At 42.0% G+C, this 17428-nt stretch overlaps 1 protein-coding gene and 1 long non-coding RNA gene across 2 annotated transcripts in view; one reads left to right on the top strand and one right to left on the bottom strand.

Moving 5' to 3' along the window:
* Nucleotides 1–299, top strand: part of LOC137157552 (uncharacterized) — a 48727-nt gene extending 48428 nt beyond the window's left edge. The window contains exon 3 of the long non-coding RNA XR_010921141.1: nt 155–299. This is a non-coding gene — a long non-coding RNA (uncharacterized lncRNA). The remainder of the gene's footprint in view (nt 1–154) is intronic.
* LRRC9 (leucine rich repeat containing 9) overlaps nt 1–17428 on the bottom strand; it is an 88013-nt gene that overhangs the window by 14435 nt on the left and 56150 nt on the right. The window contains exons 25-30 of the mRNA XM_067554892.1: nt 12438–12546; nt 11847–11986; nt 6502–6638; nt 5611–5828; nt 5351–5419; nt 80–205 (exon numbers count right to left, since the gene is read on the bottom strand). Coding sequence (XP_067410993.1) covers nt 80–205; nt 5351–5419; nt 5611–5828; nt 6502–6638; nt 11847–11986; nt 12438–12546 — 799 coding nt within the window. The remainder of the gene's footprint in view (nt 1–79; nt 206–5350; nt 5420–5610; nt 5829–6501; nt 6639–11846; nt 11987–12437; nt 12547–17428) is intronic.

The following is a 17428-nucleotide window of genomic DNA, read 5'->3' as shown; positions in this document are numbered from 1 at the left end:
AGGACCTTCAGAACCTATCAGGTCTTTTCAAAGTTCTAAGATTTCAGTTTGACTTTAATAATGTTGAATTTTCCTTTACTTGTTGTTCTATTAAATGAATCTCTGCTCTTGCCCTCTCCTCCGTGCTCACTGTAATTCCATCTAACACTTGCAGGTTGGGCAATCGAAACACAAGCAATGGACGGTGGGACATCTTGCGAGAAACCTGAGGGGAGAGAGAACATAAGTTATCCTACAAATGGAATCCTGATCTAGAAGGATGACCTAAGAATAACTTGCCTCACGAATAAATGTCTGAACCAAACCACAGATGATCATATTCTATTCCTGTCCCAGGCAGTGTCATAGACAGAAGATGACATAAACATTTATATTCTAATATTTAGCACAAAAAACTATGACTGAAAGAGGAAAAAGAAATACATTATCTGAGGGGCTCTAAATAGGTTTCCACCCTATTAGTGTCTGACTCCTGCTGACAGATGCTAACTGATGCTTGCTGATCCATGATAGCAGGTGTACTTTGTTAACACGAGCTTGCATATAAGAGTTGAGAATGCCCCTTTGAATGAGGATTTTCATGTTTGGAGCGATGCAATTCTAAGGAAGGAATGCCATGAACAGCCAAGCCTGGAGAGAAAGTTCGGGTAGGAGCTGATGTTGCTTGGCTTCCTGCAATTCCTGTTGGGCTTTCTGCTCCTTCATAAATTGCAGCCAGATTTTTTCCTGTTTTTACTGGGCTACAGTCTGAGCTTGCTGGAGTTGGTACTGCTGGGTTTTCATCCATTTCAGAATCTAATCCATTTTCCCTTTTTACTTTGCTTTTATAGAGAAAGTTTGAAAAATCTCACAACTCCGAGAAACATATTTGAGGAAGTGGCATTTCCACCCTCTTACAAAACACAGCCAGCAAGAACATTGTCTATAAGGTCAAATCTCACCCTCCTTCAGGGGTTTCTCTCTATTAACTAGGTAACACAAATAAACAACAGCATGGGTCAACAGAAAAACTCTGCCACTGTTCCAGATTCAAGTTTAAAATTCTGCAGGGCTCACTCTAATAACACTACTGAGCTTTAATCATTAGCACATTCAAAAAAAAAGCAAATTATAATGCCTTGCACTTTTTACAGTGTCTTTCATTCAAGGATCTCAAAGGGTTTTTGTAGGTAAATATTACTATACCTATTTGTAAAGAGATAAATTGAGGCAAAAAGAAATTAATTAAAGGTCAGATTTTTAGCTTCTGGTCTTAATTTTTATAGGCCCATACTGCAGGTGCAAAGAAATGTGGAAATACTTTTGTGCCTGAATTATCTGTACCCTCAGATTAGATCATTTGGATGTGGAAGTGCTTTACACTGCAGGTCTAAATAAACAGAAGTCCAAAAAATGGGCCTGAAATTATGTGTGTTCACAAATTTGCACTAGCAAAGTCAAGGCATGTTTGAGGTCAAACTGAAACTGAAAACTTGGCGCAAGAGGTTTGTTCATGGTTATGTATGTAACCATGTATGATTCAGTGGTATAGACCAAAATAGAACCTAGAAGTGAGAACTCTTCGTCCTGAGCTAAAAAAACTACTGACAGTGTCTCAGCATTTTAATAGCAGATTCTGAATGGTCCAAAACCAGTGTAAAGAACATCTGAGTATGTTGGTAAATTAAGCTTTTGTGAAGTCAAAACCACTTCAAAATATCCAGCTATTGTTTGATGCAACACTCTAGCATCCACTCGGCATGTCATGGCACTGCCACCGCAGACTCGCCCTTTAGTGGCCTAAAGGAATCCCATTTTTTTTGCAGAAATGTATGTTTCTCTCCTCAATATTCTTATTTTTATATCTTAAAGGGTATAAAATAAAAATATTGCAGTAGATCTTCAGTTGGTGTAAACTGTCATACTTCCACTGAAGTCAATAGAGCATTAATAACTTAAACCAGTCAAGGAGCTGCAGCATAAAACTAAACACTTTTAAAAACACTAACACTGGAAAAAACGGTGACTTACCTGACACCTCCAGGTGACCTTGCAGGCTACAGGATTGGTCTTTGGTAAATGTGATTTACCAGTACTGTATTTTGGTATATAACAGTTACTGCTGATCAATATGAATTATAAACTTTGTAAACGGTATATATAAAGTTCCTCAAATGCCCCTTACAATGATTATACATGGGGCCTCACCAATTTCATGGCTGTGAAACCGTGTCACGGACCGTGAAATAAGCCTCTCCCCATAAAATACATCTCCCCCATGCTGCTGGGAGCATCCCAGCCAGGGGCTCCTACTTGCTAGTCACAGCTGGGCTGGGGAGGGACAGGATTTGCTCTTCACCTGTACAGTCGCTCTTGGTGGGGAGATCAGACCCACCTCCGGAGGCAGTGCAGTAGTGAGGGTGTCTCACTTCTGTGCTGCAGCAGCCCTGCAGTTTCCTGCAGCCAGGGGAGGTACCTGGAGGTGGGTCTGATGTCCCCCCCAAGAGCAGCTGGGCATGGGAAGAGCAAGTCCTGCCCCTCCCCAGCCTGGCCAGGAACTGGGCTCAGAGCTTCCACCCCAGGGCTCCAGTCGAGGCTTGAGGCATCCCAGCTCCGGGCTTCCATCCCTGCAGCTCCTCCCAGGGCTCGGGGCACCCGGGCTCGGAGCTTCTGCCCCTGCGGCTCCTGCTGTGGCTCAGGGCACCCATTTTTCCGGAGGGTGGGAGGGGGAACAAATTGGCTGAAGTCTGTGGGTTAATCCACCACTGGTCAGGACTAGCAGCTAAGAGCCTCCGGCTGGGACGCTCCAAGCAGCACGGGGGAGATCGGACTCCCTCCACCTCCTGGAGTCTCCTCTGGCTGCAAGAAGCTCTTCGGCTGCTGCCTTCAGAATTAGGATCTGAAGGCAGCACAGAAGTGAGGATGTCAATCCTGTGATCTCCCCCCCCCCCCCCCCCACAACAACTTTGCAACCCCCTATAACGCCTTTTTGGGTTGGGACCCCCACCCTTACAACATGAAATTTCAGATATAAACATCTGAATATGTGAAATTGACTAATTTTCAAAGGCTATGTCCATGACATTGACCAGAATGGACTGTGAATTTGTAGGATCCTATTTATACCTACTTATTTTCTCTTCTGTTAATAGATTGCAGCTGATGCAGAAAATTTCTATTACTGTTCTCCTGTGCCTATTTATGTAACCATATTATCCCATTTTCAAAGGTCTTCCTTGGTTACCATAGAGATTTCACATTGATTTTATAGCATGGTTTCTTACCTAATATTACTGGACTTAAACAGCAATTTGACTTGCTTTTTATATGTATTCCTAGCTGATTTTGTTTTTAAGGTCAGAGTCTGCAGATTTACTAACTGTAAAAATAATGCAGGGACATTTAGGACTCGGGCTTTTGTAATCTGATCCTATGGGGTGCTAAGTATATCCTGAGAAGCCTGCACACTGTAAACTCCCAGTGAGACGAAAGGGAATTGAGGGTGCTGAGGATCAAGCTCTTGATATTTAGTGCCAAATTTGTTTTCCTATTATGAAATGAATATATTTCTGTTTTAAATTCAACTGAAAAGGTTTTGTTTGATGCTGCTTTTAAGTGTGCTAGTTACAAGGCAAATTACTCTGGTATCAAGCAGAGTGCCACAGGGGTTGGTCCTGGGGCTGGTTTTGTTCAACATCTTCATGAATGATCTGGATGATGGGATGGATCGCACCCTCAGCAAGTTCACAGATGATACTAAGCTGGGGGAGGGAAGGAGTGGTAGATATGATGGAGGGTAGGATAGGATACAGAGTGACCTAAACAAATTGGAGGATTGGGCCAAAAGAAATCTGATGTGGTTCAACAAAGACAAGTGCAGAGTCCTGCACTTAGGATGGAAGAATCCCATGCACTGCTACAGCCTGGGGACTGACTAGCTAAGCAGTAATTCTGCAGAAAAGGACCTGGGGATTACAGCGGACAAGAAATTGGATATCAGTCAACAGTGTGTCTTTGTTGCCAAGAAGGCAAATGGCATATTGCAAGCATATTGAGGAAAGTGATTATTCCCCTCTATTCGGCACTGGTGAGGCCACATCTGGAGTATTGTGTCCAGTTTTGGGCCTCCCACTACAGAAAGGATGTGGACAAATTGGAAAGAGTCCAGTGGAGGGCAATGAAAATGATTACGGGGCTGGAGCACAAGACTTATGAGAAGAGGATGAAGGAACTGGGCTTATTTAGTCTGCAGAAGAGAAGAGTGAGGAGGGATTTGATAGCAGCCTTCAACTACCTGAAGGGAGGTTCCAAAGAGAATGGAGCTAGGCTGTTCTCTGTGGTGGAAGATGACAGAACAAGAAGCAATGGTCTCAAATTGCAGTGGGGGAGGTCTAGGTTGGATATTAGGAAATACTTTTTCACTAGGAGGGTGGTGAAATACTGGAATGGGTTACCTAGGGAGGTGTTAGATTCTCCATCCTTATCGGTTTTTAAGGCCTGGTTTGACAAAGTCCTGGCTGGGATGATTTAATGGGGTTGGTCCTGCTTTGAGTAGGGGGTTTGTCTAGATGACCTCCTGAGGTCCCTTCCAAGCCTAATCTTCTATGATTCTATGATACATACATGAGGCTGAGATCCTGCAATCCTTACTCAAGCATGTGGTCCCATTCAGATCAATCCTGCCCCTTTAAAGTCAATCGGTGTATTGTATTTGTCTGATTGGACCCACTTATGTCCGTAAGGGTTGGCAGGATCCAGTTACATATGCCTAGCACCAAAGGCACAGGACCTTCAGTGTGGAAATGGTTGAGGACAAGCTTGTCACTTCGGTTTTATAATCTTATAAACTTTGTGTTCCTTTGGAGAGAAGAAGACAAACAATTATAACCACAATGAGAAATAAATGCACATTTGGAGAAAATTCAAACCTAAAAATCCCTATGAACTTTTCATGAAGGTCACTGCATAAACAAACAATAATATTATCAGTGAACATCTTCTTACATTCTATAAAAAATGGTTTAGATCTCCTTTAACATTCTTTGATCTGTTTTATAGACCTGACCTGTTTTGGAATATTTAAAAGACAGCCCACCACCACACACTCACTTTTTGAATTTACCTTGCAGCACTGAAAAGAATAATACATGGTAGAATGAATGCAGTCCAATCACTCCTATACCAACGTGACAGGTTGATATGAGATGAATCTACATCCATATTATGACTACACAATGGTAAGTGATTGGTATTCAGCAGTTAATTAAGGAGAAATTCTTAACAAATATAATTAATTAGAAAGGTTAATTACCCACAACATAAACTTAAATATACATCTAGTTTACATGACCATACAAAGTAACATACTTACTGGATTTCCATGTATTGAAAGCTCTTTAAGACTAGGAACAACTTCAAATTTTTCCAGTTCAGATAATTCCTGTTCAAAAGTTCAAAAGTAATTTATATGCTATTACATTTAAAAGCCTACGAGCCAAATGTATTTACTTCGGCCAAATGCAGGAGTCTTTACCCAGGCAAACCCACTGAATGTAATGGGAGTTTTTTTCTGAATAAGGTTCTAAGTATCTGGCCTACTGAATCTACAGTCTCAACAAAAATATACTGTACCTGAATTTTGTTAAGTCCCAGGAAAAGTTTCTGTAATTTAACTAAAGGCTGTAAATTGTTCAGTTCTCGTAGTCGGTTTTCCTCTAAGTGAAGTGCCAAAAGGGAGCTCTGTTTAGCAAAGGAACCCTCTGTAATTGTTTTAACACGGTTATGATCCAATACCAACTCCTGCAGATGCTGTAGACCTTCAAGTCCTTCAATTTGACTGATTTCATTACCTGAGGAACCGAGATTATATGTGGAAAATGAGATGTAATGTGGCTGGTATTCAACTGTAACACAAAACAGCCTTTAACAAATAGCCTGTGGTAGTGAACTTCCCAGATGACCTATACACTGTGTAAAAAGGCATTTCTTTTGATCCATTTTAAATGGATCAAATACCACAGAGTGCCTCTTTGTTCCTGTGTTACAGAAAAGGATGAATCTGAGTGCCCAAAGGACCTTCTCTATATCATTACAGCTACTGCAGTGTTGCTCCTGGAACCTTTTCCTTTGGGAAGTACGTATCTTGCTTTATATGATATGGAAGTTCCCTCATGCTTCTAGAGATCTGAATGTCCAAAATTGCTTGTACAATTTATATTTAAAGCAAATCATCTTTCTAATTAATACTTGGGCTGTTGAAGATGACTTAAAATCAGATCATTATGGCTGTTCAAATGCTGTAAAATAGCTGGATTTTAACAATACAATATCAAATGTGCTAGGATTTCTCTCTCTCATAACTAAAGAACCCTAAGCCAATGGCATAAATTAGAGCATCCCTATAGCTGAGTTGAGGTTGGCCCTGTAATGGCCAGTGTTTGAAGGACTGGAATCAAAATTAGCTTTCCTATAGAACATTATATATTGGCTGCACAAATATAAACAAATGCTCTTATTACTTACCCTGTAGAAACAGCAATTTCAAATTTTTTAGCCTACTAAGCTGTAGCTGGGCCAAGTTACTAATTCCATTGTAGCCCAAATGAAGAACTTCTAAACTCTGCATTATTGGGGGCAGATTTTCACCAAATCCTGCATCCCTAAAACAATAAAGCAAATAGGAACATAAGGCCAGATAATTTCCAAACATTTTTCCTTGTACACAGTAACTCAAGCATTTCTCAACTCATTAACATCAATTATAGATACTTTATATAGGTAAACAGGAATTTACTAACTGGACCAGATTCAAAAGAAATTCCACCTATCTACTGCAGAAAGGCTGAAAGGCACTGAAAGAAATCTAGTATTTGAAGTTTGAATAGCCTTATATGGACTTCTATGCGATGGAAGCTAGGTCAACTTTTACTGGATGCAGACCATAGAAATCAAACAAACATGGAAAACCACTCTTCTGCCCACAAAAGGCCTCAATACTTATAATGGAAACAGCTGGAAACTGCTGTTTAATTTAGTAAAATATTTATGTAACCTTTGGCTGTATTCTCACAACAGCCTATGATGGTGGGGCAAAACCAAACAACAGCATGCAATTTACTACTTTACTTATAAAAGCTTCATTTTTGTAACATCTGACCATAATGAGGAACTGTGGTATGGTAGATTGAGAAAGGCACTGGAACACAGCAATTCCTGAGTTCTTATTTCAGCTTTGCCACTGCCTCATGACCCAATCACAGAGGCTGCTGAATGACTCCTGGAACTGCTGAGCAACCTGAATCGTCATTAAACCAATAAAATTAGTGGTTGCTTGGGTGCAAGTGATCATGACTTGATTACATTTTTATGTGCAAACAGAATAAAGCCCAAACCAGTAATATATATACTTGGCTTTAAAAGAGCCGATTTCATAAAGCTAAAAATAGTTGTGAACCAAATCAGCTGGAAGAAAGAATTTAAACAGAAAAATGCGAAAGATAATTAGGAACTATTTAAGAATATTTTACTAGATGCTCAAAAAATCACAATCCCACAATTAAGAAAGATGGCTATACTAGTTAAAAATAACTTGGCTTAGGGGGAAGTAAAAGCAGCTATAAAAAAATTTAAAAACATATAACAAATGGAAAAAAGGGGAAGTTGATAGCAATGAACATAAATTAAAAGTTAGGAATTGGAAAAAAATCTGATAAGGGAAGCGAAAGAACACAAGGAGAAATCTTTTGCCAGCAAAGTCTAGGACAGTAAGAAGGTGTTTTTTTTAAGTATATCTGGAACAAAAGGAATCTTGGTCTATTACTAGATGGAAATGATAGAATTATCAATAATAATGCAGAAAAGGCAGAAGTGTTGAATATTTCTGTTCTGTATTTGGGAAAAAGCCAGATCATGTATCAATATACTAAGATTCAGAATTGTCAATGTGTGTCACTCTAGCTTAAAATGTCTGAAAGTCAATATGAAATGACAGAAACACATGAGAGCTCTTTTTATCCGGAGCATCACCAGGTTGAATTATCATGATGATTCACTGCTGTTACCATCCAGTTTTTAGTTCTCAGCCATTTTCACTTTACAAATGACATCTGTGTGGTATACAGCTACTTTAGTAAAGCATGTATCTATGCCAAAAGCCGTAGAGCACTGTGATATCCAAAGTAACAATAAATCATCACCCTTACTTTACAGTTAATTTGCATGCAACAATTTCATTGGTTGGATGAAGGAGATTACAAGATGGTAGACTACTTGGCCCAGTATGTGACAGCATTGGCTTTCTGATATTAGTTCATATCATATGATGATGATGATTATAATCCTTTTCATTCCAAAAGTAACTAAGTGGATATTAAACAGAATTTACTAAAGTTACACTATTTTAAATCAGCAGGTCATGATAACTTGCATCTGAGAATTTTAAAGAATCTGGCCCAGGAGCTCTCTGGACCATTAATGCTGATTTTCAATAAGTCTTGGAAAACTGGGGAAGTTCCAGAGGACTGGATGAAAGCTAATGTTGTGCCTATATTTAAAAGGGGTAAATGGGATGACCCAGGTAATTAGAGGTCTGTGAGCCTGATATGGATCCTGGGCAAAATAATGGAATGGCTGACATGGAACTTCATTAATAAAGAATTAAAGAAGGGTAACATAATTAATGTCAATCCAATGGGTTTATGGAAAATAGATCTTGTCAAATTAACTTGATTTTTTTATGCAATTACAAGTTTGGTTGATAAAGGTAATCATTAAATGGATTAAAAAATGGCTAAATGACAGGTCCCAACGTGTAGTTGTAAATGGGGAATCATCAGCACCTAAACTGATAGCTACTGTGATTGTCCACCCTCGCCAAACTTAAATTTAATCTTCTTGGCCATATCAGCAAATGTTTTGATGCCAGATTTCTTGACTGCTGAAGAAGCTATATGTCCCATCAAAATCAAGTGCACCTCTCACAGTTTTCTGTTTTGTTCTTCACCAACGTCTGTAATTTTCAGTAGAGACTCTTGTACGTCTGATGTTACATGCAGTCCAATAGATATGTTGATATGCACCTCTGGATGTGATTCAGAGTCAAATGGGTTTGTCATATGGTTGAAGATATGGTTGGTAAGAGCTGTAACATGCTCTTCACCCCTCTTCAGTTAAGAGACAAGGACTTGTTTGTGGACTTTGTCTTCCCTATTTCTTGTTAGGCCACTTATTTCTCTCATAGGTTTTACATATTCATAATATGAAGTTGTGTACTGTCATCTATAAAACTAATATTGACCTGTGTGTAAGTGTCACTGAATTAAAAAGCTAGTTTCTAGAATATTTCAAAGGCTAGTACTGCATACATAGCAGTTACAAATGAAAACCTACATACATTTACATTGATATCTTATAAATTATATTGAAAATATAGTAAGGTATTATAAATACTTGTGCAATATTTTATAATTAAGAATATATACGGTGAAAACATTTAATGTTGGTATACTGCAAAATGTTGATATTTGCCATTTTTGCTACATGCTAAACAGCTTAATCATTTCTGAAAAAAAATACTTGCCCATGAAAAACTAATAAAAATCTTTTCATACATTGTCATTTGGCAGCTTTGATCAATAAAACACCACATTAAGGTGCTGAAATTAATGTTTTTGGAATTGTGCAAAAAATGACATTTCTCTCATTTTGGAGACCACTTTTCACCTCACCTACAGGCACCACTTGACAGCTCCACGTCATATCTGATCCCAATGTACATAAAATAAGCTTTCAAATGATATGATGTAGATGTGTGTGGCATGTGTACATTAAGCTCCAAATATACGGCCCTTTTTGAAGAACATTCACATGCCTATTTCAGCCAGTGCCCTTTTCCCCCAAAGAATTAAAAACAAACTCATGCATTTTGTACAGAAGCTTCCCATTCCCAACTAAATCTTAATTTTTCTTAAACTAATCATGTCCTGCAGAGAAGGAAGAGAATTTGGGACAAGAAATAAACATATACAGATGTCAAATGACCACAAAAAATGAAGGTAGGAAGAGCTGGACACTCATTTGGGAAATACACAAATAAAGCACCAAATCTTACATTTCTGTGTGATGCTGTCACTGAAAACATTTACTAAAAGTATGGAGGGAACTCTGGGTAGCAACTTTGCAAGTGTTTTCTGATGGGATTGAACTGAAATTGGCTATGGACACTGTCATAGTTGTAAAGGTCTGACTGAATGAACCTTGACATGTTCCTGAGGTTTCAGTCCTGTGAGAATGCAAAAATGAGAAATGCAAACTGAAATTTGATTTGAAAAAGTTCTTCAGGACAAAATCTGACCTAATGTGTTGGTGCCAAAAAAAAAAAAAAGAAAGGAAAGAAAAGAAAAGAAAAAATCTGTATGGATTTCTGCTGCAGGGGATGAGAAAAAGGGCTCTTTTAGGAGATGGGATAGGAAAAAGGGATTATTGACAGATAAAAGACTGCTCAGACTAAAAACAATATTAGGAAGGAAGTTTGGATGAATATGCAAAAGTGCTGCTTGACTTTATAATGTGTACAGTAGCATGAATCAGGCACTAGGGCATGGAGCTCACTGATTCTAATAAGTGGTTGTGACTGCTATCAGGATACTTGAGCATCTAAAAGTAGCTGAGTTTTCACAGATCAGGCTCAAAGAGGTGTAATATTATCTCAGTATCGAGATTACAGTGATTCAATATAATAGCAGGACTTTATACAATTTTTAATTAAAGATTTCAAGTACATAATGTCCCTGATAGGCCTGATTAGAGATCTATAAACTTGCCATACTAGATCAAACCTACGGCTATGGCATCAGAAAACTTGCGTGTGGTCAATACCAGATGCTTCAGAGGAAGTCAAAAAGGCCCCATAGAATCATAGAAGATTAGGGTCGGAAGGGACCTCAGGAGATCATCTAGTCCAACCCTCTGCTCAAAGCAGGACCAAATATATTTATCCAGTTGTGCAATGCTGTCCAAGGAGAGTGGGAGGGGAGAAGACTGGGATAATTGGTTTGACTTCCATAAGTCCAGAAGCTGTTGAGAGGCAGTGTGTCTGGTGATTACAGCAAGGAGCATTTGTTTTCTATTCCTGGTTCTGCCAAAGATTCAGTGTGACCTTCACTCAACTTCTTGGTGCTTCAGTTTACCAGTCTGAGTCAGTGCACTCTAGGGCAGTGGTCCCCAAACTGTGGGAAGTGCCCCCCTATGAGGGAGCAGAGGAACATTTGGGGGAGGAAGGCATGGCGGGGCCCAGGCCATCTCCCACAGGGCGCGGGGAGGGAGCACCACCCAACCCTGCTCTGCTCCTGGCCGCAGACCTGGCCACAGCCCTTAAATCCCAGCCTGGCTGTGGCTCTGCATCTGACCACAGGCCAGCCGCAACTCTGCTCCTGGCCCCCAGCCCTGCCACCAACCTCAGCCACTGGCAATGACTGTAGCCCAGCTGCGGTTCTGCTTCGAGCCCTGCTCCTGGTCCTTGACCCGCCCACAGCCACAGCACTGGCCTCGGCTCCTGGCCCCGACCCAGAGACCCCGATCCTGGTTTTGCCAGAGATTCAGTGTGACCTTCACTCAACTTCTTGGTGCTTCAGTTTACCAATCTGAGTCAGTGCACTCTAGGGCAGAGGCTCCCAGAGACTGGCTGGATGCTACCAACGATGTCAAATGTGCCTGAGTGGGTGGCAAAAGGCCACTGGGCTTCCTTGCTAGAAGACAGCTTACGCTAGGCAGGGAGAAGAGAGCATCCCAGGCTCATTGGCCTCCACGGACCGCCTCTTTCAGCAGTAGAATAAAGGAATTACAAAAGTTCATTTTTAATTTGATAGTACCTGCTTCCTTTTGAAGATCCTTGCTGTCCATAGCCACTAGAGGTCACTTTCTGGTACAGCTGCTGCCGGTTTGTTAAGTGATTTTGGGGCTTTTGTCTGGGCAGTATTGATTCAATGTGATTGTAATTCAGACACAATATCTGCATAAAGCAAACCACATTAAATGAAAAAGAACACTGCTCTGCTAATATAGTAGCAAAGGTGCCAGTTACAACATATCTCTGGTTTTTCAAATTCAGATAATGAGCTAACAACAGATTGGTTGCTGAATCACTGGGGTTCAAGGCTTCAAAAATTCTTAGTGCAATAGATAGGTTGGTGGTCAATTTATTTCAACACATGGTTAAACATGTGGTTTTTAGTCTTTTCATGACTCACCTGTACTGTATGAACACTGCTTACTGAAATAACTTTAGAAAGTTATATTTAGTATCTAATGTAAGTAATGTAATAAAGATTTCCTCTTGCTTTGTTATAAAAGAAACCTGTCAGGCAGGAGTAAAGAGAGTTAGAACTTTATATAAGAAAGAAGATTATAATTATTGTCATTATAAAAATAGGAAAGAAAAGCATAGAATGTGATTAACTCACCTTGACATTAGGCAAGAAGATTAAACCACTGAAAGAGGTGAGATTGTTGTTCTGTAAATTCACATTACAGACATTTCTAAACTGGTCTGCTGGCACAAGATCCACAGTTCTGTATTGGATAAAGAAAATAATTACCGAAAAAGGTATCGGGTGACATAGATTTCCTGAGCAGGTCTACAGATGTTACATTTCTCTCCAGAAATCTAACATTTTCCTTTTACAGGAGCATCCTGATAAAACCCTACAATAAATACATTGTGTTGTTTTCTCAGATGTAGTAATACAGAGTTGATATAATTCCTATGTTAAAGGCAAAACCCACTTCACCCACATAAAGTCTGAGTAATTATACTTTATGTGGGTGAAGTGTGAAAGGTGAGGGCTTGAGGAAGTGAAATCTACCCCACTGCAGGTACGTTGCAGATTCCCATCACAACCTCTCCAGTGTGTGGGCTGGAAACCTGGCCACAGCCCCTCCAGAGTATTTGCAGGTGTAGTAGTGCCACAGGATGTGCATTTGTACAGATAATGGTCCCTCTCTCCAGTCAACATCTTCCCCACAGCCTGCTGAAGTGCTATAAATTGTGAAAGTCTCCCATCTGGAGCACATGCCTCGATTGGGGATGTCTATTACTAGGCAGAGTCAACTGAGGAGAAAGCAGAAGGACAGCCCCGGATCAGAGAATACCATCACTTGAACGGATTCCATCACCTGCAGTGTTAAAGAGAAGCGACTTCAAGAAATTAGACCCCGTGACATAATATCCCTCTATAGAAGCTGTAAGGTACATAATCAAAGATACACAAGAGATATTTTCATATTGCCTTAAAACCTTTCATAGAAAGCCAAGGTCTCCAGAAACAGAATGTCTTTAGTGGCAGTGACTCAGCCTCACAACAGTATTTAAATAGTCTGCCCTCATATCTAAAATGGTTGCTTCCAAACTGGGAGGAGTTGAGACTTCTTTATGAATATGGTCATGGTCATGACCCTATTGGAGCCAATGGGAGATTTGACACTGGCATCAATGGAATTGGGATATAGCTCTTGGTGAAAACCTTCTAAGCCACTGAAAGATCACGGATAAGACCGAGTTCTGATAATCATCTTTACACACTACAAAACAGAGGGAACTTTCATTGACAGATATACAACTATGCATACCACAGAAATGCTTTCCAAAAAGTTATAAATCACAAAGGAAGGGTGGCAAACAGTCAAAGTGTATATACACTGCTGTATAATATGTTGGGCAGTAGGGCAGAGCATGCATGCACTTTCACACCAGGAACACAAAGCCATTTCTAAGGGAAGAGTGAAATAAGTATTTAATGCAACAATAAACAGATCATTCTGACATGATTGCTCTTGATGATTTACTGAAGTTATAAGATCCAGGATACGGTGATATCATCCAGATCTTTCACAAATCAGGAAATAGTGGCAACAAGAGAGGAGATTACTTACCTGTAACTGTAGGTTCTTCAAGATGTGTGGTCTCTGTTTTTATTCTAGACGTGGGTGCGCATGCGTGCAATGTGCCGGAGCTGGAAGGTTTCCTTAACAGTGCCCATTGACCCACACGTGCATCGTGCATCCCCTCATGCTTCCAGCTGAGGTTATAATAGGCTGTGCAGGTCGACACCTCTCTAGTGACCCTCTTACTGATGAGCAGTACAGTCTGCAGCAGAGGGGTGGATGGTGGGTTTTGGAATACAAATAGGGACCACATATCTCGAAGAACCTACAGTTACAGGTAAGTAACCTCCTCTTCTTTGAATGATGGTCCCTATATGTATTCCAAAGGTGGGTGAGTAGTGAGCAGTGATCAGCGTGAAGGTGGGTGCGTGGAAGCAAGACAAAGTGCACTCTGTAGCACGGCACGGCCCAGTGTAGATTCCGCAGTTGCCCCTTGAGAGATGACAAAGTGTGCTGTGAAGGTGTGAATGGAGTGCCATGTTATTGCATGACAGCTGTCTTGCCAGGAGATGTTGGCTAGGCATGCCGATGTGGCTGCCTACGCTCAGGAAGAGTGCGCTGTGACCCTATCAAGTGACAATATATTTGATAGCATGTAGCACTATTCGATGCATCCAGATATCCATTTCAACATTCGTTGGGAGAGAGGCCTTGGTCTTTGGAGCAGTCGGCAATGGGGAGAAACAGTTTTGGTGATACACAAAAGGCACAGGTCCTCTGGAGGTAGAATGCTAGGGCGTGGCAGATGTGAGGGTGTGAAGGATTCTGTCTGCATGGGAGGCATGTGGTTTGGGATGAAAGACAGGGAGGTGAATGGACTGATGTGGAACTTCGACGCTTTTTTGGGAGGAACTTGGGGTGGAGCTAAAAGGAAAATTTATTCTTGTGGAATACGATGTGAACATCACTTTCATTGAGAGATGGGAGAGGGAGCACGTTGCTATTGGCTCAAAGGATGGCTTAGTGAGGGTTTTGATGTAAATCTGCAATCAGGGCCATCATCATTGCAAAATGATCCACTGGAAGCAAGGCCCATGCCGCAATGGAGTCGAACTGCACCCCGATGAAGTTGATTGTCAGGGTAGAGACAAACACTGATTTCTCATTGATGCAGACACCCAGAGAGGCCAGAAAAGCATGAAGAGCAAGTATGGCTGAGGGAAGTTCTTGTTGGGATACTGTAACTAGGAGCCAGTCATCCAAGTAGGGGTACACTGAGTACCAAGGCGGTGCATTTGTGCTACCATGTCTGCAAAGACCTTCATGAAGACTCGTGGAGCCATCAGAATGCCAAAAGGGAGGAATCAGAATTGATAGTGGTGCTTCCCTAGCTGGAAATGGAGAAATTTCCAGTGTGCCGGGTGGATACTTACATGGAAGGAAGTGTCCTTCATGTCGAGAGCCATGAATCAAGCCCTGTGAGGGAGGGAGGGTGTAATAAATGCCAGCATCACCATATGGAACTTGGATTGCCTGCTAAAGTTGTTTAGCAGCTGAAGATCAAGAATGGGTCAGTGCCTTCCACCCTTCTTTAAGATGAGGAAGTATGGCAAGTAAAAGTCTCTCCCCATGTAGGGAGGTGCTACATGCTCTATGGCACCCTTTGTGAGAAGAGCAGCTGCCTCTTATTGGAGAAGGTATTGATGGGAAGGGTCTGCTGGAGGTATCGGGGGGAGGGGGAAAACAAATAAACTTTATGGAGTACCCATGATAATCTCCAGTACCCAAAGGTCCATAGTAATCTTCAATTGTGGGCAAACAGAGCAAGATGGCCCTCAAAGATAACGTGGGGCATCACAGGTGGCAAAGGGGAGGTTGGGAGCTCTCCGTGGATGCATCAAAACTGTTTAGGTTATTGGTGGGCAAGGTATGAGGAGGTGGCCATGACAAAGGCTGTGGGTCTCTGCTGCTGGGACTGATGGCACCTGGTGCTTCTGGTAGTAGACTGGATAAGGCACATGTGGGTGGGGGCGGAACTGTTGATGCTGCTGCTTGCAATGCAGGGCTGGGGTATAGCTCCCCAGGGATCATAGCGTGGCTCGGGAGTCTTTTAATGAGTGAAGGGACTCATGTCTTGGAGTAGAACAACTTGTCCTCATCAAACAGGAGGTGCTCTATAGTGGTTCGGACCTTGGAGCCCAACAGCACTAGTGGAGGAGACTGGGTCGAGTGGTACAAAGCTTGGAAGAGCAAGTATCTATGGTGAGATGGCTCCCAGAGCACCTAGTAGGAGTCTGGGGGTGTGGCAGCCCACAGGGGTACTAGTACCACACCGTCGCAGCCAGGTCAGAAACTGGAGGATAACGCAGTCAGGGACGAGAGTCGAGTTGCGCCTGGACATGGGAGAGAAGTTGGGCTCTAGCTCAGAAAATTCCTCCAAGTCCAAAGAGTCAGGTAGCAGTGGAGCCAGTGGTGCACAGTGCAGTGTCATTAGGGGCCAATCCATCAGGAGCAGGAGCAGTTCGTCAACCAGAATGAGGATCCTCCAAGTGAGCAAGGGACCAGAGAGAAACAGGGAGGGTGGGTACAGTAATTCCAATGTCTCTGTGGAAAGAAGGAGCATACGACCAGGAGTCCGGGGAGTGCCTCTGGAAACAATGAAAGACCGAGGCAGTGTCCACAGGGCCAGCGGAAGCAAAGGTTGCAGAGGTGGCGGCAGGATGGGTGGTGCTCGTGCCAGGGACTTCTCCGGGTGGGCAAGTACCAGGGGAACTAATGGTACTACTGCATGCTTCTTGTGCTTAACTTTACCCTGGATGCAGGGAAGGTTGGGTGCAGGTGCGGCAGGTTCTGTGCGAGACATCTCACCCAACCTGGCTTGGGGGGGAAAAGCTATGTTTAGAAGTACTCCTCGACAGGGACTTCCTACCCTCATGTCTGGGCTTGTACTTAGCCACTGGTGCTGCCGGATCTAGGGAGTGCAAAGTGCTCACCATCAGTGACGGATGTTACACCAACAATTCCGATGGTCCTGGATCCGAGTGGGTGTGCGGTCTTATGGCTTCTTCCATGAGGTATTTTCTGAGGCAAAGCTCTGATGCTTCCTGGGTCTGGGCCAAATTGCGCAATGAGCAGCAACATGAACCTTCCCAAGGCAGTAAAGATAGTGCTGGTGCTCATCACTCACAGAGAAGGAACACAGGCATAAAACACAGTTTTTAAAACTTGGAATATGGGGCATAGTCCCAGGTGGGGGGAATTGTACCCCAAACGGGATAAACTAATGTTCGCTATCCACAACTACTATATACAATATCTATCTATAAGAAAACAACAAAGAAGAACTATTTGCAACGGACTGAGTCACTCTCGTAGCTGGAAGACTAAGAGTATGAAGGAACAGGGGGTTCCGACTCAGGCCATGTGGTGATAAGAGGGAACTGGAGAGGCATCGACCCACACAGCCTATTATAACTTTGGCTGAGAGCACAAGGGGATGCACAATGAATATGGAGGTCAACAGACACCGCTAAAGAAACCTTCCGGCTCCAGTCTATGGCATGCATGTGGA

Source organism: Emydura macquarii, unplaced genomic scaffold (assembly GCF_026122565.2).
Source record: "Emydura macquarii macquarii isolate MOO-44397 ecotype Brisbane River unplaced genomic scaffold, CSIRO-AGI_Emac_v2 contig_1551, whole genome shotgun sequence".
Classification (NCBI taxonomy): Eukaryota; Metazoa; Chordata; order Testudines; family Chelidae; genus Emydura; species Emydura macquarii.
Note: the sequence above shows the minus strand (reverse complement) of the source record. Positions and strands in the feature narration are given on the sequence as shown.